Source organism: Carcharhinus amblyrhynchos, chromosome 7 (genome assembly GCF_965287045.1).
Source record: "Carcharhinus amblyrhynchos chromosome 7, sCarAmb.v2.hapA, whole genome shotgun sequence".
Taxonomy (NCBI): domain Eukaryota; kingdom Metazoa; phylum Chordata; class Chondrichthyes; order Carcharhiniformes; family Carcharhinidae; genus Carcharhinus; species Carcharhinus amblyrhynchos.
Window position 1 is genome coordinate 66907980 of NC_137330.1, and position 23464 is coordinate 66931443.

General features: G+C 41.6%; 1 protein-coding gene across 5 annotated transcripts in view; it reads right to left on the bottom strand.

The window, feature by feature from the left end:
* Nucleotides 1–288: 288 nt before the first annotated feature.
* pkib (protein kinase (cAMP-dependent, catalytic) inhibitor beta) overlaps nucleotides 289–23464 on the bottom strand; it is a 74535-nt gene continuing 51359 nt past the window's right edge. For 4 of the 5 annotated variants that reach the window (XM_080193319.1, XM_080193318.1, XM_080193320.1 and 1 more), the window contains exons 2-3: nucleotides 2366–2540; nucleotides 289–1107 (exon numbers count right to left, since the gene is read on the bottom strand). In XM_080193319.1, the coding sequence (XP_080049445.1) occupies nucleotides 1025–1107; nucleotides 2366–2513 (231 nt within the window). In that variant the 5' untranslated portion in view covers nucleotides 2514–2540 and the 3' untranslated portion in view covers nucleotides 289–1024. The remainder of the gene's footprint in view (nucleotides 1108–2365; nucleotides 2541–23464) is intronic. The other variant, XM_080193316.1, reaches the window with a different exon arrangement.

Here is a 23464-nt window from a genome sequence, read left to right on the forward strand (position 1 = left end):
TAAGGTTGGGCATAAGCCCATGAAGACTATTTAAAAGCAAATGCATTTTCGAGCCTTGGTAAAGAGAGTGGGGGAGAAGGGGCGTTAGTAATGTTGTGGGGATGGGGCAATGTCTGTGGTGGCTGGTGGGAGGCATTATCCAGCCCGGGAGCTACGTGGCAGAGGCGTAGCATTTTATCACAGATCACGCTACTTGCCTCATACCCAACTTTACCAAGTTTTCGTGCCCGAAAATGGGTGCAACATAATGGTAAAATCGGGCCCTATGTTTCAGTTCATAACTGCAAGACAAAGGACACACAAATTAGCAGCATTTTTCTTAAAAGGTGACTTTATATCAAAAATCTCATCTAAAAGGTTTCACAAATGCCATACAAGCTACAAGAGTACGAAGCGGTCAATGCCCATCTTGGAAGCTGGAAGTTTAGAACAAAGATTGTACAACATCACAAAGAACATGGATCAGTAAACAGTTTTGGAATTAGAAATAGAACAATGTCCTTTATAAGTCATTTTCTGGAAACTATTGTCAGATCAGAAAATAAATTCTAGATGCATTTTATAAGTTAAAACACAAACTACTGATATCTATAAATATTCTATCCACACATCTTACATTCTGCCTAATCATGTGAATATCTTTGAATGTACTAGTGTGTTGGTAAATGCCATCAGTCAAAGAAAACATAATCAGTTAAAACAAAACAGGTTGGTGAAATTTTGGCCAAAGTCTTCTGGCTGTTCATGCCCCTCAAGCAAGGATGGAGAATTTGGCGCTCAGCCAAATCTCCGATCACTGCAGCGGGACCAAAGAATCCTGCTGGCATGAACAGCTGGAGAATTCCAGCCTTTATCTTTGAGAAGCCAATCTAATCTTTTCCCCCACTTAAAAAGAAAGAAATGGTTGCTTCAACTTAAGGTTGCAATCGCTGGCTTTAAGCTGGTGTATAAGTCTGAGCCTTTCAGTGTCTCTTGTGAAAATGATATGTACACATGTCATGTAATATTGCACTTCAGTGGCCTGTTATGATGCATTGTTCTTGTCCTCACATTCTGGAGGTTTGGGTGGTGCTTCTGAAGAAGATGCTTTTTCTTCTTTTCCTTCATCTGGGATCAAATCAAGAAGAAAAAGAATTAGAAATAAGGATATGTATCTCAGTAATCTTTTGCTTTAAAAATATCATTGTGGCTACTGATTTTGTAATTTAAAAACAAACAATAGTATACTTTGTTTTGAATATTTATGATCTATGCAGGTTTTGTTGTAATCTTAACAATATTGTCCAGACATCCCAGAGAGATGCTGTGTGTCCATTTTCATTTTGGCAAAACCCTACTTTTTACATCTAATATCCTTCCTAGCCAGATAGAAAACAACACCAGTGTTGAATCTGTTTTGGTAGAGTTAATCTCAAAGATCATTTGTTCTTGTTTCGGGAAAACTTCACCCAGGAGGGCATTCTCCTGGATTTTTGGGTTGTAAAGCTGCAGCTCCATGACCTCCTGTGAAAAAATAGTCATTTGTACCTTAACAAATTTGCTGGTGAAGACAGGAATATCCAAAACTTTAACTAAATGTGAAGAGCACTTCTCACACCTATCAGTCCACCAGCTCTTAAATCATGAGCTATATTGTCAGGTGCAGATATCTCATGGATGGCCTTGATGTTTCACACTACATTTACACTCATTTCAGTATAAATATGCTGCAAAGATTTCAGGACAGATTTGCTAAATCTGAGATTTCTTACTTGACTTCAATGAGAACCATCTAAGTGGTAATACAGTGAGACCAGCAGAATTAGCCAAATGCTCCATTTTCTAGATTTTTAAATTTATCTTAACTTTGCAGTTCGTGCAAAAGAAGGGTCGTTCAATGCTATGATCCATTTGATGCACCATACAATATGGTGGTATAATAATGCAGGCTTATGCCTGAATCCCAAATCCCTATGATTGGTCACAACATAGGGAGTTGGAGACAAGAAAGGGATAGAAATTGGGAGGAAAAATCTCAGTCTCCTTCAATGCATCACTGTATGGTTTGCTTACGAGTGAATTCAGAGAGTCTTGGGATCAGATAATACCTTGGGGCAGATTCTCTACCTAGCTATCTCATCGGCTACTGAATGTTTCAGACACTTTACTTCTGTTTTTATTTTATCCATATCGCATATTGGAACACCATCAAGTGCATCACAGCATCTAACAATTCTTCTTGCGCACAAATTGCATAGTTAAGATAAATTTTAAAAATCTATATCTGAATTATCTGTAATATTTGATGATATAGCTAAAAGCTCAATTGCTGAAAAATAGCTCCTATAATAACTAGCGACAGGACATCTCTGGTTGAAATCCTTACCTGTGCTTATGGATAGCTCTGACAATTCGTGCGGTAAGTCAGCTGAATTGGCTCCTGTGGGGGAGCCAAGGATATCAGGTAAGGCATTTCTGCGGCCTGCCCGTCCTGATGAAACAAAATCTGTGACGCCAGGCTCCACATCAGTCATTTCTGAGTCGTCTCCTCATAGCAACAACTGAAAGAAATAAGGAAAATTATAACACATTAGCACTTGATGTTTGTCCTGCTTCCTTCAACCCCATCCTCTATCAAGCCAGAAATAAACTCAATACTATCCTGCTCATGAGCAGTGCACCTGTAATAGTCCTCAATTGTTGATCCATGGATAACTTATATGACTCCAGTCACTGTTCGGCAATTAAATTATCCAGATTCACCCAAGAGACATGAGGGAAGATTTTGATCTCACGCAATTGTCTGTTTTACATTTTTCATTTTTTTTATTTGTCAGATGTCAGCTGCAGATTTATTATCACACAAAGACATAGGCTGGAATTTTTTCACTGTTCATGCTAGCGGGATTTTTCCATCCCGCTGCAGTAAACAGGGATTTGGCTTGTTGCCAAACTCTCCATCTTCACTGCAAGTGGCAGTGTCCTTAATGAGTGGTAAAATCATGCTCCAAATTTACCTATTACAGTTCATCTGGAAAAGTTGGGAAATTGTACTGTCTGTATGTTGCAGCTTAGTGGCAGTTTTTGTTGTTATGGGGAAGTCTGAGTCTAGATTGTCTTATCCAAGTTAGGTAGCAAATAAGAACAGAGAATCATAGCAAATAGGTGCAAGAGTAGGCCATTCAGCCCTTCAAACCTGTTCTGTTATTCAACCAGGTCATGGCTGATCATCTACCTCAGTGCTATTTTTCCATACTATCCTTGTACCTCTTGATGTTTTTTAATATATAACAATGTTTTGAATATACTCAAAAGCTAAGCCTCCACAGTCCTCTGGGTAGAGAATTCCAATGGTTCACCATCCTCTGAGTGCAGAGATTTCTCCTCATCTCAGCCCTAAATGGACTACCCTTTATTCTGAGACTGTCCCATGGTTCTAGAATCCACAGCCAGGGGGGAACATTCTTCCTGAACTTACTGAGATGAGTCTTGTAAGAAATTTGTAGGTTTCAATGAGATCATCTCTCATTCTTATAAACTCTAGAGAACACTCTCAGTCTCCTCAATCCCTCTGAATAGAACAACCTTGCCTTCCCACAGATCAATCTGGTGAACCTTCATTGCACTCCCTGGATGACAAAAATGTGCTTCTTTAGGTAAAGAGACTACACACAATACTCCAGGTGTGGGCTTATTAAAGTTCTATACAATTGCAGCAAGATATCTTTACTCTTGTATTCAAATCCTCTTGCAATAAAGGCTAACATGCTATTGGTCTTCCTAATTGCTTGCTGCACCTCCATGTTAGTTTTATGGACCCCATCGGCAGGGGCAGAAAATTTAGTGAACCCAGATAATTGAGTTCCAGGCTCGCTAAAGAGATGCAGAGCAGCTTCTGCATGTGATAATCAGCCATACATTGTTCCTTGGGACAAGGCTGATTTTGCTATAAAAATGGATCAGGAAGATCATGACCAGCCAGAATGCCAGTCACAAATCCCGTTTTTCCCTCCTGCTGTCATTACCCGGCCTGTTGAGTTGCTCAAGTGGCACAGCGAGCCGAGAAAATCGTGTCCCAGGTGTTTGAGAGGATGTGTAACTTTTCTTCTGCAAAAGTTGTGACAAGGAAAGGAATAAACTTTAGTCTGGTGAACAGCATTGCTTTGGAATGAGATGTTTGTTACATCTATAATAAAACAATGATTGCATTCTTGTTTGGAGTTGAGGCTGGGATCACACCAGCCATGGTCTTATCGTGTAAAAGAATGGATTTGAAGAGCTGCAAAAACCACTGGTCCTAATTCTTGTGATGCATTCTATGAGGCTGCCTTGCACCTGAAGCTAAACTTTGAATGAACTGCAGTTTTGCTGAACAGTCAAAACGGTCTGACAGCAATTTAAAACTTGCGGCAGGACTTCTCCATTGGAAGATGTAGGACAAGGTGGCACCTGTCACGCACAAAACATTACACACAAGTCTATATCTATACACGAATATGTTTAGTGCTTTCACAATACAATGGTGTGGATTTTCACAATGATAGAGTGCCTCTATTTTCACAGGAGTGGGAAAGGGCCGGGTCAGCATTTGCCCCTGCCCATTTTACAGTGACAGCTGCCCAAATAAAACAACCGTTGCCTCCAGTCATGTCTGATTTTCATTGGCCAGGATTGGGAAACATGATGTGTGCAAATTAGACCTGATAAGAGGAGGCCTAAACTTTGCAGAGACATTTGGAAAGGTAGGGTATCCTTTTGGAGAGATAGGGTATCCCTTTAGTTATGTTCTAGCGCCTTCTGGAGGAGAGAAGCTGGGGGGGCAGGGGCAAGGTTCTCTTTGTGATTGTTATAAGTGGACATGAGTGTGCATAAAAATTGCATAAACTCATTGAAGTTTTCAAGGGAGCAGTCAAGAGGAACTGTCAAAAGTGTCAAAAATAAGTGTTTAAAGTAACTGTTAGGTGGTCAAGGAGTGATAAAAATAGATCATTGCTTGCTATTTCATTTTGTCTGTCCAAAAAATCCTGAGGCCTATCATTACTAGATTTGGATGGCATGACTGATTTCACAACCTTCCATTTTAGAGTTTGATTGACAGCTTCAAGTGGTTATCGGCTCTATGAAAGGAGATTAGAAATTCAAAGCTTGTTTTTATAAGGGTTAAAAATTTAAATAACAAAATGGGCCAAATGGCCTACTTCTTTGCTATCACAATTCTGTTTATTCTTAAACTGGAATATGTAGTTGAGGGAATATAAATGCAATGAGTGAGATTTTACGAACGTGAGTGACTTTCTTAAAATAAAGCCTGCAGCAGACACTTCGAACCTAATTTCATTAAATCTCAGCCTGCGTCCAGTGGTCTTCTAATGGTGAATACTGGGTGAGTTGGCATTCTAACTCTAAGGATAAAGGGTGGTGGTTGAAGGTCATGGGTTAGAGCAAGGACTGTAGAGGGCCAAGGAGGATGGTGGTGGGCATAGATTGACATGAAGGAAATTAGGAGTTATGGGTTGGGTAAAGAATCATAGGTTGGCTTGAAGGGTATGACAAGCCAATTGAAATGGGTGGAGAGCATGGATGGTGCTTGGGAAATGTATGCGGGTGAAGGGGGTTTGAGGTGTGAGGACTAAAGGGCTGTTATTTATTGTAATGCTTTTTTTAAAATCTTTTTGAAGTTGCAGTGCATGGAAGGAGGCCTTCCGCCCAGCTCGGTTCCACACTGGCATCTTCCGCAATCATTCCGGGGTCACCCAGCCCAGTTCATAGAGAACGCCATCACCCCAGAACAAAAATCCCAATTTCCAGGGCACGGTCTTGAGATTGCGGAACTGTGAAATGTCCTAACTCTGTGTTCCTGACTGAAAAGATTTCTGCAGCAAAATGGCCAATATCCTAGTTCTTATGAAGAACAAAAATGGGCATTGTAATAGTGTGGTATCTCAACTATAATGTATAGTTAGTAGACTCTGGTAAGTGACCAGAGAATATTGGAAGATAATTCTATCTCCAGTGTAATTCCTGATTTTCGTGAAGATGTGCACATACTCATGCAGACTAGCCTCACACAGATCTATTACCAGCAGATGTCACTGTTCATTCAAAAATAGAATAAATAATATTCACTGCTGATAGGTGATTAAAGGAACAATTGAGGATATCACTCTGAAAATTCAATATCCTACATTAATACTGCAGTGACCAATCATGTAACCTGCCACCTATCTTTGCACAGTTGTGCACTTTTTCCTTAAGTTTGATGCTTTCTTTAACTTCTTTAGTTAACCACTAAACACTGAGTCCTTATGATAAAGAAACAGCAATGATCATGGATGATTTTAATCTGCATATAAACTAGAGAAACCAGATTGGCAGTAGTAGCCTAGATGAGGCGTTCATAGAATGCTGTTGAGATAGTTTCTTACAGCAGCACATTCTGGAACCAACCAGAGAGCAGGTTATATTAGACATGATTTTATGTAATATGACAGGAGTAATTAGTGACTTCAAGAGTAAAGGTACACCTAGTTGGCAGTGACCACAATATGTTAATGGTGGGTCCTCCCCTTTTAGTAGGAAGATATTCTGAGTATTCTTCAATATCCCCTTAAATGTCTGCCAATCTTCTCTATTGATATACCCCCTAGCTTAGTGCCCCAATTCACTTTATCTAGTTCAGTTTTCATACTCACATAGTTGCCCTTATTCAAGTTGAAAATACTTAGTGGGTCTTAGACCCAGTTATCTTCCTTTCAAACCAGATGTAAAATTCAACCATATTGTAGTCACAGGAGATTCCTGCACTGCCTGCCTAATGCTCTTGTTCTGCCTGATGGTCACCTATTCCCTTCCTGCCTGTGGATTCTGAGCCTGCAGTGTAACCACCCCTCTATACATGTTATCCACGATACTCTCTGCCTCACAGATGCTCCACAGTGTCCCCACCTGCCGAAACACGAGCTTCCAGGAGCTCAAGCTGGAGACACTTCCTGCACACATGCTGGCTCCAGGCACTGGAAATGTTCTCATCCTCCCACATGGAGGGCGAAGAGCAGACCACAGCTTGGAGCTCAGCTGTCATGTCTCATCCTTTTAAATTAAACTTTTCGGATATGTTTTGTTTCAGATTATATCCAATTCTCAAGGGCTATTCTTTCCTGCTCCTCATTACTACTGAATATAACCTTTACAAACCATAAACCACAGAAATTAACTCTGAAATTAAAAGTGATAAAATTTCACAGAAGCTCCAGACTTCCTCCCTGTCGACACATAGATAAGCCTTCTTTAAATCGATGAATACAAACATATAAAAATATGGACAAATATAGTTTGGGCTGGCCTCTTGATTTCCCTCACCTTCAAAATAACAGACAGGAAGCACAAATCATTACAAGCTTGGAAGCAGGCCTTCCACCATATGGAAATTATATCACTTTTAATCTCAGAGTTAATTTCTGTGGTTTATGGTTTGTAAAGGTTATATTCGGTAGTAACGAGGAGTAGGAAAGAATAGCCATTGGGAATTGGATATAATCTGAAACAAAACATGTCTCAAAGTTTAATTTGAAGGGATGAGACATGACTGGTGAGCTCCAAGCTGTGGTCTGCTCTTCGTCCTCCACGTGGGAGGCCGGAAACATTTCTAGTGCCTGAAGCCAGCATGCGTGCAGGAAGCTTGGAAGCAGGCCTTCCACCATGTTGAAGGTTGCAGCGCATCCAGGCCACACATCTGAAATAGACTTTAGGCACTCTGCATATTTAAATAATGGGCCACTTTCCAACCTGATTAGCCATCATCATGATTTCCTGGGTTCCTCTGTAATTATTTTCCCAAGGGCCAGTGTTGGTGCTACAACAGCTGGATCTCCACTACTAAGTTGCCTGGGACACCTCTTAGTTGCCTGCAGCTGGCTGGCCAGATATTGGGCGCTTTGTTATTAATTCTAGCTCACCTTTACAAAAATACATTTCAAATTTACAACAGGCCTTACAAACGCATTTGTCATTGAACAATGTTTTTTTTGACATAGAACATTGATGATCTATAGAATGAAATAATGTAGTGCCTCTAACCAATTTCCATTTCATTCATATAAACGTTTTTCTTTACATTAGTGTAAAATATGGATGGAAACAGATAGTGTCTGGTAAATTCCACATTTGATCCAAGCAGAGCTTATTTTGCATTTTTGTTCTTGGGATGTGGGCATCGATGGCAAGACCGGCATTTGTTGCCCATCCCTAATTGTCTTTAAAAATGGTGAGCTCATTTCTTAAACTACTGCAGTCCATGCAATGTAAGTACAACCATGGTATTGTTAGGGAGGAAGTTCCAGGATTTTGACTCAGCAACACCAGAGGATTGATGAAAGAGTTCAAAATTAGAATGGTGAGTGACTTGGAGGGGAAAATGCAGCTGACAGTGTTCACTCTTTCAGGTGTTGCCTCTTTCAGGGGTTACAAAAGTGTCCTTGTGACATTACAGATTTTGTAATAAATGGATATTTGCAGCCTTAGAAGTGACTGCCAAAAGTCAACTGAACTTTTGCAACTGCAATGTTTATCTTCTAGAAGGCTCCATGTGGATTGCAAATAGTCGTATCCAGACATGGGGAGACATTTAAAATTCAGTGCACATTTCCACAGGGGTAAATAGAAACATGTTGACAATAGCTTCCCTGGAGGTACGAAATGCTCTTTCCTAACCCTTCAAACCTGGAAGAATAGGATCCATTCAGGCTAATGGCTGAGTCATTTAAAAGGTAAATTATCCCAGCCAAAAGACAATGATAGAACCATGACCCCAATCCTGAGCAATACCTAATATGGAAACATGATTTGACAATTTGGGATAGCAGCCACTTTGAGTTTTGAACTAAATGAAGTCTGGCAGAGAACGGTCATTTCGTGACAGTGTGAAAAACAGTATCAGCGCTCAGCTGAACCCTCTCAGCTGAACTAGCCATGAGCTACATGTGAAAGCTAGGGTTCCCTGTCTTTAGGAGTTACAGAGGCAGAAAACCATCTCCGGGCTGCTGAGAAGAAACCAGGCAATGTTCAAGTGTTGGCATAACCTCAGTTTCCAGTAGGGAAGGAAGCCTCTTCTCACTCACAGCATCTGCTTTACATGTTGAGTCCACCCTCAAAGGAAAACTCTGACTATTCGACTTTAATTGCAGCTGATAAACTAAGCCTCATGTTTAGCACCTCCCAGAAATTGATCTGAAATTTCATCTTTATAAGTATCTTTTAAGCTCAACGTAGTTACTTAGTACCTTTGGTTGGGATTCTCTGACCGTTTATTCCTTGCTACCATTGCCAGCAAGAACGGAGAATTTGATGCTCAGCCAAATCTCCATTCACTAAAATGGGAGAATCCCAGAAGTGGGTAAAGTCGGAGGATCCGGCCCTTTATTGTTTTTATTGAAATGACTTGCTGCAGTGCTTTGTAATTAAACTAACCTTTTCTGGTTTCAGAGAAAAGCTTTGCTGTTAGGTTATTTTTAAATTGAAGCACTCACCATCAAAAACATACCTAGGCACGCAAACATATGCCCAGACACAGATACACACACATGCACACAGATATATATACATACACACACCTGCCGAACACAGATGCACACACATGCACACAGATATATATACATACACACACATATGCCCAGACACTGATGCACACACATGCACACAGATATGCATACATATATACACACATGCCCAGACACAGATGTACAGACATATATACATTCACATATACACATAACAGTAGGCTGGGATCAAGGGCCCAGAGACAGAAGTCTCGCCTGCAGAAAGCTGCTGATGGAGACAGTGGTTGCTGCTGGTCTGCATTCACCCAATGTTCAGAATTGTTGATGGTCCAAGTGAGGGCAGCAGAGCGATGATGCTGATTGGCTGTTTCAGGTAAGATTTGCATAGGCACAGTCACTGCAACCAGAAGGTGGGCCTCCAGAAGACACCCTCCGTCTTCATATAAAACCATGTGTCCAGGTGAGGGCAACAGAGCAGTGATACTGATTGGCTGCTTCAGGTAAGGTAAAGTATATTTTTGGAAAAAAAGTGGCTTGGGAAAGGCCACACTTTTAACGGAGGCAGACCGAGGACCTGGGAACTGCAGAACACCCTTGAACTGCGCAACTGTGTGCCAATCTGAGAAATAATGGCACACAGTAATTTTTGAGGCATGTATATAGTTTTAAGGTTTGAAATGTTATGACTGTAATTTGTGTAGAACTGTAAAAAGGTTTAACGCTGCACTGTTTACAATTCAAAGACATGTAGATTTGCAATGGTTCATTTGAGATTTGTATGAATAAAGTATATTTTTGGAAAAAAAAGTTTCAGGTAAGATTTGCATAGGTGCAAGCACTGCTATCAGAAGGTGGTTTGTGGAGGAGATGTTGTAAAGGGATAGTTAAACCCCAAACACTACTTCAGTGTCTCCCTCCCTACATTCTCCTCTAAGTGAAAAAAAGTCACTGGGAGGACCTCAAACATGGAAAATATGAGTTGAAATCCTTTTGTCTAGAAAAGGGCAGAAAGGCAACTAAGGCAGTGGTATGCTCCTTTTGCCACATGAATGTGTGGCTTGAGAGCTGGTGCAGGGGGCAGGGATTTAGATTTTTGGATCATTGGGATCTCTTCTGGGGAAGGGCTGACCTGTTCAAGTGGGACGGGTTACACCTGAATTGGAAGGGGACGAATATCCTGATGGGAGATTTGCTGGAACCACTTGGGAGGGTTTAACCTAGTTTGGCGGGGAGACACAAAGCAATAGGGAGACAGAAGAGAAGGTTGAGGAAATGCAGAAGTTAAAGAGGGCACATTAAATAGTAAAGGCAGTGTCAGAAATCCTAATACTAAACAAATCTTGCAAAAGCAAGACAGAGAGTGAGGGAAGTCCAGGTTAAACTGAATTTATTTTAATGTAAGAGGCCTGATGGGCAAGGCAGGTGAACTCAGGGCATGGATGGGTACGTGGGACTGGGATATTATAGCAATTACTGAAATATGACTAAGGAAAGAGCAGGACTGGCAGCTCAATGTTCCAGGCTATAGGAAAGATAGAACAGGACGTAAAAGATGAGGGAGAATTACACTTCTGATTAGGAAAAACATCACGGCAATACTGAGAGGGGATATATCCAAGAGTTCACCCACTGAGTCTATCTGGGTTGAACTGAGAAATAAGAAAGAGGAAACCAGGGTTGTACTATAGGCCCCCAAATAGTTGGCAGGAAATTGAGGAGGAAATATATAAGGAGATTACTGATAGCTCCAAGAAAAATAGGGTGGTAATAATAGGGGATTTTAACTTTCCCAACATTGACTGGGACCTCCATACTATTAGAGGCTTAGATGGAGAGAAATTTGCTGATTGTATTTCGGAGGAATTTCTCATTCAGTATGCGGCTGGCCTTACTAGAGAGGGGACGAAACTTGACCTTCTCTTGTGAAATAAAGAAGGGCAGGTGACAGAAGTGTTAGTGAGAAATCACTTTGGGACCAGTGACCATAATTCCGTTAGTTTTAAGTAAGAGAGTGAGAATGATATGTCCGGCCTAAAAGTTAAAGTTCTAAATTGGGACAAGGACAATATTGATGGTATCAGGCAGGAACTTTCAGCAGTTAATTGGGGGAGTGTGTGGGAAGGCAAAGGGATAACACACTTTTGAAAGCCTCCACTTACCAAATGTCCCTTTGCCTTCCCACCAAAATGCATGAGTGGATCAGGGCAGGATTTACTCAGTTAACGGTAGGGCAATAGGAAGAGTTAGAGAACAAAGAGATCCAGGGGTACATGTTCACAGCTCCTTGAAAGTGGAGTCACAAGTGGACAGGGTGGTGAAGAAGGCATTTGGCATGCTTGGTTTCATCGGTCAGAACATTGAATACAGGAGTTGGGATGTCATGTTGAAGTTATACAGGACATTTGTAAGGCCTCACTTGGAATACTGTGCACAGTTCTGACCACCCAATTGTAGAAAGGATATTATTAAACTAGAAAGAGTGCAGAAAAGATTTACTAGAATGCCACCAGGGCTTGATGGTTTGAGTTATAAGGAGAGGCGGAATAGAATGGGGCTTTTTCCTCTGGAGTGTAGGAGGCTGAGGGGTGATCTTCTCATGGTCTATAAAATAATGAGGGGCATAGATCAATATCTAGTCAATATCTTTTCCCAAAGGTAGAGGAGTCTAAAACTAGAGGGCATAGGTTTAAGGTAAGAGGAGAGAGGTATAAAAGGGTCCAGAGGGACAATTTTTTCACACAGAAAGTGATGAGTGTCTGGAAGAAGCTGCCAGAGGTAGTAGTAGAGGTGGGTTCAGTTTTGTCTTTTAAAAAGCCTTTAGACAGCTATATGAGTAAGATAGCTATCAAGGGATATGGGCCAAACACGGGAAATTGGCACAGGTTTAAGGTGAGAGGGGAGAGATACAAAAGTATCCAGAGGGGCAATTGGTTCACACAGAGGGTGGTGAGTGTCTGGAACAAGCTGCCAGAGGTAGCAGTAGAGATGGGTACAATTTTGTCTTAAAAAGCATTCAGATAGTTACATGGATAAGATGGTTATAGAGGGATATGGACAAACATGGGCAATTGGCACTAGCTTAGGGGTTTAAGCAAAAGGGGCAGCATGGACAGGTTGGGCTGAAGGGCCTGTTTCCATGCTGTAAACCTCTATAACTCTGTAATTGGGACTAACATTGTCATTAAAATAAAAGGGCGGCATGAGCAAGTTGGGCTGAAGGGCCTGTTTCTATGCTGTAAACCTCTATGACTCCATGGTGGATCCCAGGCCACAGGGGAGTGATTGCAGGATAGGTTGTTTCATGAAAGGGTGTCTCGGGTGTTGAGGGAGATCCGCAGCAAGGGGGTATCGGACCCCCTTCTTATACTGCATTCCTTGATCAGGAACTGAGTGCTTTTGAATGATGGGTTCCTCCTCCCTTTCCCCCTCCTTTTGGGGAACCGCCCCCTTTTTCTTTGTCCTAATGTAATTTGAGTTTGTTTACTTGGTTTGACCCGAAAGAACCCCGCCACCATCCCAGAGGCCCACAAGCAACTACACACAGGTTTGCTTGTCAAGCTTCCCGTGATGAGCCCTCACTTGCCTTTGGGTTAATATTAGCTGCAGATGATGAGCCCCTTATGTGGGCAATTAATGGCCACCAAAGGGCCTAAATTTGTAATGGGCAGGAAATCAGTCCACTGGCCTTTCTCACCACAGACTTAATCAAGGTGTAGTTTGAAGGTGTGCACGCCCCAGCACAATTCTCCTACCTGATTAAATGCCCCAGTCACCAAACACACCAGGGGGGTGATTGCTTTAACTGCTATTCCATGCAACTAACCAGGTATTGAATAATATACTGTTTATACTCTCCACAGAAAGCATAATCTTAGAATAACTTTCCACAGCAAATATCATTCAACACAAACATAAAATTAGTTGTGGCAATAAATCGTATGAAAGCCCAGCACAAACTAAATCACCATATTTTATTGATCAGGAACAGAAAGCAAACAGTTATTCTCTGCCTTCTCTTACATTGTGCAACCAGACGTCTTTAGGAAAACTTCACTGGGAAGATTGCAGTGAGGAAGGAGTGAACAATTACCTCTAATCATCAACTCGTCAAATCCGTTTTGCTGAAAATCATTTAAAATGTAGTGCACATATGTCTATTCTGAAGTTTAGGTGTTAGAAAGCAGTGTTTAGTCTTGTTTTCACATTGAATTCTTGGATGTGAATGATTCCCCTCGGGGACACTAGCTGACTGTCTGGAGAATTCTTAAACTAGGTTAGAAAATTTGCATTTTAATGCCTCATTTAAATATTACTGAAAGCCACCTGTTTAATGGCTAAATCAAGAATTACATCAGAACTGGTTTCCTAACGATCTATTAATTACACCCACAATTTGTCATTTGTTGCGTTTCTTTTTTTAAAAAGGTTTTTAAGTTGACGAGTCTCAATGCTGGGGAATGGAGCATTTTCTAATTTTAGACACTGTTTAGATGCAGAATAAAACCATTCATTCTCTGCCTTAACAAAGAAGCAATACATCTACATCAAATTGCTCTAGCGAAAAGAAAACAAGTTCCTTGTCTGAGTCTCACTTCATAACTTAAAATCTCAAGATCTGGAATCTTCATTACCTCTCCCCTTAATGTCAATGCTAAGTGTAAGGTGATCATAGAATCCCTCCAGCGCAGAAGGCCATTCAGCTCATCGAGCCTGTATCAGCAATCCCACTCACCCTTATCCCCATAACCCCATGTGTTTATTCTGTTAATCCCCTAACCTACACAATTTGGGACACTAAGGGGCAATCAACCTAACCCACACATCTTTGGAGTGTGGGAGGAAACTGGTATACCGGGAGGAAACCCACGCAGACACAGGTAAAATGTACAAACTCCACACAGACAGTAACCCAGGGTGATTTACCAAGGTGGCACCGCTGCCTCACAGCATCAGGGACCCTGGGTTCAATTCTCTTAGGTGACTGTCTGTGTGGAGTTTGCACATTCTCTCCATCTCTACATGGGTTTTCTCCAGATGCTCTGGTTTCCTCCGACAGTAAGAAGTCTGACAACACTAGGTTTAAGTCCACCTGACGAAGAGGCAAACCTCAAAAGCTTGTGAATTTACTATCAAATAAATTGGTTGGACTTAAACCTGGTGTTGTCAGACTTCTTACTGTGTTTACCCAAGTCCAACGCCGGCATCTCCACATTATAACTTCCTCCGACAGTCCAAAGACATGCGGGTTAGGTTGATTGGTGCTGCTAAATTAACTCTACTCTCAGGGGTAAACGTGTGGGGTTATGGGAAGAGGGCCTGGGTGGGATTGTGATCAGTACGCACTCAATGGGCAGAATGGCCTCTTTCTGTACTGTTAGGGATTCTATGACAAATCATTGTGCCACCATGCCACATCAACATCAATATATGGCAGAATTTAATGTACCCATATCCACTCCACTGCCCCCAACAAGTAGCTGAGTTGGGGGGAGGCTGTGTTTTGGGCAGATGAATGCAGGTTGAAGATCCTGTCTCCTGTCTCCCTCTGACACTCATCATCCAGAGGCTACCTAGCAAACCCTGTCTCCTCACTCACCTGAAGAAGGAGCTACACTCCAAAAGCTTGTGCTACCAAATAAACCTGTTGGATTTTAACCTGGTGTTGTGAGACTTCTTATGGTGCTTACCACAGTCCAACGCCAACATCTCCACATCCTAAGAGGGGGGTCATTCACAGGCTTTCTCATTCACAGGCTTTCTATTGTGAATCAAGGGGCCAGGCATTGGGAAAGGTGTGGCAGAAAGCCAGCCCCCAGCCCTTGCTGTTAATCCCCATCCCTCACTACTAGACAAGCAAACACTCCCTACAACTCCCACCTCCTGTTTCCGGAGGATCCATCACTGATCCTCTGGGTGCAATACCAGTGGTGGCCACTGCTCAGCTGGCACTGCTGTACTGCAGAGCTGTTGGTCATGGATTATGATGTGGAGATGCCGGCATTGGACTGGGGTAAACACAATAAGAAGTCTCACAACACCAGGTTAAAGTCCAACAGGTTTATTTGGTACTAGCTTTCAGGGCTCTGCCCCTTCGTCAGGTGAGTGGGGAGTTCTGACCACAAATAGGGCTTATAAAGACACAAACTCAGTTTACAGAATACTGATTAGAATGCAAGTCTTTACAGCTAATAAAAGCTAATACAGCTAATACAGCTTAAAGATGCAGATAATGCATCTTTAACCTATGCTTTAAGCATAGGTTAAAGAGATGTATGCTGTCTCCAGACAGTACAGTAAGTGAGATTTCGCAAGCCCAGGCAAGTCATGGGGGTTACAAATAGTGTGATGTGAATCCAAGATCCCAGGTGAGGCCATCCTCATGTGTGCAGAACCAGGAGCACTCCTTGTCACAATAGATGTCTCGGCACTCTACACCAACATCCCCCATGACGCTGGCATTGCTGCAACTGCCTCAGTACTCAATACCAACAACTGCCAATCTCCAGATGCAATTTTACAACTCATCCGCTTCATTGTGGACCACAATGTCTTCACCTTCAACAACCAGTTCTTCATCCAGACACACGGAACAGCCATGGGGACCAAATTCGCACCTCAATATGCCAACACCTTCATGCAGAGGCTTGAATAAGACTTCTTCACCACACAGGACCTTCAACTGATGCTATACACTGGATATATCAATGACATTTTCTTCCTTTGGACTCATGGTGAACAATCACTGAAACCATAGAACCCCTACAGTACAGAGAGAGGCCATTTGATCCATCAGGTCTGCACCAACCATAATCCCATCCAGGCCCTACCCCCATATCCCTATGTATTTTACCCACTAACCCCTCTAACCTACACATAACTATACTACTATATAATGACATCAACAACTATATAGTGACATCAAAAAGTTCCATCCCACCATCAGACTCACCATGGACTACTCTCTGGAATCAGTTGCAATCTTGGACACGCCCATCTCCATTAAGGACAGTCACCTCAGCACCTCACTGTACCACAAGCCCACAGATAACCTCACGATGCTCCACTTCTCCAGCTTCTACCCTAAACATGTTAGAGAAATCATCCCCTATGGATAAGCCCTCTGTATACACAGAATCTGCTCAGATGAGGAGGATTGCAACAGACACCAGGCGCTGAAAGACGCCCTCATAAGAACAGGATACGGCGCTTGACTCATCAATTGACCGTTCCAACACGCCATAGCAAGAAACCGCACCGACCTCCTCAGAAGATAAACATGGGACACGGTGGACAGAGTACTCTCCGTCGTCCAGTAACTCCTTGGAGAGGAGAAGCTATGACATCTTCTCCGGTGTCTTCAACATTGATGAAGATGAACATCTCGCCAAGGCCATCCCCACACCCCCATTTCTTGCCTCCAAACAACTGCACAACCTCAAACAGACCATTGTCCACAGCAAACTACCCAGCCTTGAGGAGAACAGTGACCACAATGCCACACAACCCTGCCACAGCAACTTCTAAGAAATGCCGGATCATCAACATGGATGCCATCATCTCACGTGAGAACACCATCCACCAGATACACAGCACATGGTCTTGCAACTCGGCCAACATTGTCTACCTGATATGCTGCAGGAAAGGATGTCCCAAAGCATGGTACATTGGGGAGAACATGCAGACGCTACGACAACGGATGAATAAACACCACTTGACAATCACCAGGCAAGACTGTTCCCTTCCTGTTGGCGAAGACTTCAGCGGTCATGGGCATTTGGCCTCTGATCTTCGGGTAAGCGTTCTCCCAGGCAGCCTTTACGACACATGATACCGCATAGCGGATGGGAGGACATCCCCACTGCCCACATTAAATTCCAGCAATAATTTAAAAATCCAGCCTCACCAGTGATCTAACATAGAATTAGAGTGCTATAGTACAAAAGGAGGCTATTTGGCCCTTCATGCCTATGCTGGTCTTTGAAGGAACTATTCAATTAGTTATACTTTCCTCACAGTTGTGCTATTTTTCTCCCTCAAGTACATATTCAGTTCCTTTTCGAAAGTTATTATTTTTAGCATCCTTTCAGGCAGTTCATTCCAGAGCCTAAACTTCCTCCAATTAAATATTCAACAGGTTGAAGCCTTTGTTTTGGGTTCCCAGTCCAAACATTGCCCTTAGCTATCAATTCGCCAACCTTCTCCCTGGCAACTCTGAGATTAAGGCAGTCTGTTCACAGCCTTGGTTTCACATTTGGCCTTCAAATGAGCTTCTGATCTATTATTTGCACCATCACTAAAACCGTCTATTCGTATTCCATAGCAACGCCGACTTCACCCCTGATTCAACTCAGCCTCACCTGCTGTTTAAAAAAAAAGCTTCCTTCAAATCTTTGTTACCTTTGGATTTGCCTATTTCAATGGAAGTCCTGGCTGGTCTCCCAGATTCTACCTTCTGTAAACTTGAGTTCATCCAAAACTCAGCTGCCCATGTCTTAATTCACACCGAGTCCCGCACAACTACTACCCCTATACCTGCTCACCTTCATTCAATTCCAGCCTTGTGCAATGGTGTGAAGTTTGCATGTTCTCACCGTGTCTGCATGGGGTTGTTCCAGGTGCTCCGGTTTCCTCCCACAATCCAAAGATGTGCAGGTTAGGTTGACTGGCCATGTTAAATTTCCCCTTGGTATCCCACAATGTGTAAATTGGGGGGGGATTAGTGGCATAAATCTGTGGGATTGTGGAGATAGAGTGAGGAGTGGACCTGGGTTGGATGCTCTTTCGGAGAGTTGGTGCGGACTCGATGGGACAAATGATCTCCTTCAGCACTGCAGGGATTCTGTGATTGGCATTAATGCTATTCATGTTGTAATCTTGCTTTAGGCTGTAGGTCATGGGAACAGACTAGATTACAGATACAGATAAAATAACAGAAAATAAACGAAAAACTCGCCAATGACCTATTGGTTAAACAAACTGCTCAACAAAATACAATAGCATGTCACCAAGTAAAGAACTGAATTGACAAAATTGAGTTAGAATTTAAGGTGATGTTAAAATGTTGCTATTTCTCCTTTTTTAAACAAACATTTTCAAAAATTAATTTCCAGAGAGACAGCTGTGCTTCTAGTTAATTTGGGGTTGGAGTTTATAAGCTTGGGATAATGGATCCCAATGTTAAGCAATTTCCCTTTTATCGTTGGGAAATAATATGAATGATTTAATTTGCTTCTGATCTCTTTAAATCCATGGAAATGGACTATGCTGACAGACAATCTATTCTGGTCTAAACTACTAATTTTACTAAGAAAATTATACCAAAACAAAAATAGAACAGCAGATCAAATAAACTACCTATAACTGATAGATAAATGAATCCTTCCTCTGAATCCATCATCATGAATTCTTTTAATTTTCTATAAATCTTTTAACCAGAATTATTTAGCTGAAGTTTGCCTCATGATTTGGCTGAAATAAGCAAACTAAACTATCTCAGGCAGCTCTATTTATTCACTCAAGCTTTGGCAGCTTGGTAAACAAACCAAGGTAAAGGTACAATAGTAGCAATTTATGTTAATACACTGACACCTACTGTGCACATATGGTACTCTGAAATCTTATTCACTTCCAAACCAAACAATAAGTGGTTTTCTTTATTATATAGGACTCAGCAGGTAATCTCACGAAAAAAAAACAATCACCATTCTACATTAACGAAATTACAAAGCTATCCGATTTCCCTATACATATGTAACTAAAAACTATAAGAATATATAATTCTATAATTTGTTGAAATTCAAGGGCAGTAATTTGCATTTATATAGCACTATTAATAAAGTACAACATCTCTGGATACTACACAGGAACAAATCGGAGCCACATAAGCAGATATTAGGGTAGAAACCGGGAGGTTTTAAGAAGTTTAAGGATTGCCTTAAAAGAGGAAAAAGAAGAATGGACTCGGAGGGGAAATTCCAGAGCTTAGGGCTGTGAGACAGCCGAAGGCATGGCTAACAATGATGGAGTAATTAAAATTGAGGTGTAATTGAACAAGAAGCCACAATTGGAGAAGTGCAGATATCTCAGGTGGTTGTGAGCCAGGGGGGATTGCAGAGACAGGGAGCTAAGAAACTATGGAGAATTTGAAGACATAAGATGATAAGAAATAGGAACAGGCCTTTTAACTCATTGAGCCTGCTCCGAATTTGATGTGACCTGAATCTGGCTTTAATAGCACTCTCTTGCTTAGCCTCTAGAATTCTTGTCAATTAAAGATCTGTGTAACTCAGCCTTAAATATATTCAATCAATCAGCCTCTAGTGCTCACTGTGGAAGAGAATTCCTAAAACTAGTGATGCTCTGAGTGAAGAATTCCTCTTCATCTCCTTCTTAAATAGAAGATTCCTTTGGCAAGACTTACTGCCCAACCTGCCGCAAAAGGGGCGGCACAGTGGCACAATGGTTAGCACTGCGGCCTCACACTGCCAGGGACCCAGGTTCAATTCCTGCCTTTGGGTGACTGTCTATGTGGAGTTTACAAATTCTCTACGTGTCTGTTGGATTTCCTTTGGATGCTCTGTTTACCTCCCACACTCCAAAGATGTGCAGGTTAGGTGCATTAGTCAAGCTAAATTGCCCGTTTGTATCCCAAGATGTGTAGCTTAGAGGGATTAGTGAGGTAAATATGTGGGGTAGCCCTTGGGGTGGGATTGTTGTTGGTATAGACTCAATGGGTTGAATGGCCTCCTTCTGCACAGTAGGATTTCTATGAAAATATGGCCTGCTATTGGCAGGAGGTGGGATCTTCTGGTCCCACCATTGTCACCGGATTTTCCCATAAAAGCCACCTCTCACTATTGTGACACCCATGACAGGGGTATGGTATTGGCGGGACCAGAAGATCCCACCAGCATGAATGGCTGAAAAGTTCCATTCCTTGTCTCTAAATTGTGCCCATAGCTCCAGATTCCCCCTGAGGGAAAACATCAGTATCTACCTTGTCAAGCCCCCACCCCACCCCTCCAGAAACATACATGCTTTGTTAAGTTCACCTCTCATTCTTCTAAACTCTAATGAGTATACGTCCAATTTATTCAACCTTTCCTCATTGGCAACCCTTTTATCTCAGATATCAGTCTAATGAAACCTCCCATTGGTAGCACAGTGACACAGTGGTTAGCAGTGCTGCCTCACAGTGCCAGGAACCTGGATTCGATTTCCGGCTTGGGTCACTGTCAGTGTGGCTTTTGCACATTCTCCCCATTCTCCATGGAACCAGGCAGCTGGGAAGGGTGGTCCAGGCTGCAGCTAGGAGGGATTTGGCTGTATCTGAAGAACATTCCCAATGGTGGAGCAGTCTAAGTTTAAGAAACTTGTCCCACTTATTTTGTTAAATAGGCCTTTTATTTCAAACGTACTGTGATACAATGTCAAGTAAGTTAAGAAATATGAAGGAATAAGTGAGGCAGCAATGCCTCTGTCAAAGTGTAGTTGCATATTGCATCAACAGATTAATTTGCTTTATCTAGAATATAACAATGAACACGGATGTCAGAACAAGTACAAATGTTAGTCAAATTTTAACTGAAGAATTTTGAAATATTTATACTGTGTATTTGTTAGTTCAACAGAATATATTGATTTCCTAATTTCCATTTTCCTAGCGAAATTTGAGAATCTGCTTTCTCTATGATATATTATTAATGCAACAGGATTTTATGCATGTATTAACCTTGACACTCCTTGAACTCTCTGCTACCTGGATCATCTTTAATGCATGCACCTTATCTTTCATTACTATTTCAACAAGCCTGACAAAGATGTGAGTGAAAGTATAAATCAATCCTTCCAGAGATTTCTTTTCTGATCTGACAAATACACTTCTTTAATGATAATATTAATTTGCTTCACGTAGAGAACTCTATCAACAAGGTAGACTTAATTAATGGATTGGATTTGATAGCTGATGGTGTATACAGTGATACAGGGATAGGCTCCTACCTCATGTATTATTCCACTTTGTTTGAATTACTTGTTCCCAATACTTAAGTCAAACAAATGAAAGGCATGGAGTTTTAATTTAATGCATTTCACGCTGAGTTCAGAAAATAATTATTTGCTTGTTTAGTATGCACATTCATTACACTATGTTACAGCATAGCTAATAATTTAAGTCCTTTCACTTAGTTGTCCATTTATTGCATTTTTGAAGCATCAGCTGTTTTGAATAATGGTTAATTCCCTTGGAGTCTGAAGTGAAATATTAAGTACTTGGAAAACTGTTGATAGCTGCTATATTTTTCTTTGAGAATCTTTTCATAAAGGAGCAGGACACAATGGCATTGGGCATTTAATATAGCTACTGCCTGAAGTTATTAATTTCAGATTTGACCTTCATATGAACACAGGATGGGGCTACCACTGGTCAGGCCAGCATTTACTGCTCATCCTAATTGCCCTTTAGAAGGTGGCGGTGAGCTGTCTTCCTGAACCGCTGCAGTCCCTGAAGTGTAGGGACACCCAGAGTGATGTAGAGAAAGGACTCCCAGGATTTTGACCCTGTGACAGTGAAGGAACAGTGATATATTTTCAATTCAGGATGGTGAATGACTGAGAAGGGAACTTCCAGGTGGTACCTGTGTAGACACTGTCCTTGTCTTTCTAAATGGTAGCTGTCATGGGTTTGGAAGGCAATGAGTTCCTGCAGTGCATCTTATACATAGTACACTCTATCTACATCGCCAGTAGACAGAGTGAATGTTTGTGGAAGAAATAACAATCAAATGGGCTGCTTTGTCCTGGATGGTGTCAAGCCTCTTGAGTTTTATTGGAGCTGCAATCATCCAAGCAAGTGGAGAACGTTCCATCATATTCCTGAATTGTACCTTGTATGTGGTGGACAAGCTTTGGGTAGTCAGCCACAGTATTTATTTGGCTAGTCCCAATTTAGTTTCTCATCAATAGCCTTTATTCTTCAATGTGAATCCTTAGCTATTCTTTGTGCTATATTCCTATTTAACAGTTCTGTATTGCACGTAGATGTATTTCAAAATAGACAACTTGTTGTGAATGCATTATTTACATCACTGCTTATATCAATTTAGTAATTATCTCTAATTGTGAAGAATCACTGAACCCTTTGACATAACAAGTGGTGTGAAGCAGTGGTGTGTTATGGCCTCTGTACTCTTCAGATATTCTTTGCTGTCAGGCTTTCTGGGGCATTAGATATAAATTCCAATGGAAATATATATCCAATTCGGAACAGATGGCGAACTCAGCCTTTTCCCCCTTTACACACAGATGGTGGAGGAAACAAGGTATCAAACCCATAATAGAACTTGCTGTGTACAAAGTTGTGATAATACCTACCTTTGCATATGAAGTAAAACATTAGACATACTCGAGACATAGAGGTTAGAGGTCATAGAGGTTTACAGCATGGAAACAGGCCCTTTGGCCCAACTTGTCCATGCCGCCTTTTCTTTTGTAAAACCCCTAAGCTAATCCGAATTGCCCACATTTGGCCTATATTCCTCTATACCCATCGTCCCCATGTAACTATCTAAATGTTTTTAAAAGACAAAATTGTACCCACCTCTACTACTACCTCTGGCAACTTGTTCCAGACACTCACCCCTCTCTGTCTGAAAAAATTGCCCCTCTGGACACTTTTGTATCTCTCCCTTCTCACCTTAAACCTATGCCCTCTAGTTTTAGACTCCCCTACCTTTGGTAAAAGATATTGACTATCTAGCTGATCTGTGTTCCTCATTATTTTATAGACCTCTATAAGATCACCCCTCAACCTCCTACGCTCCAGAGAAAAAAAGTCCCTTTTTTTCCAGCCTCTCCTTATAACTCAAGCCATCAGGTCCCGGTAACATCCTAGTAAATATTTTCTGCACGCTTTCTAGTTTAATAATATCCTT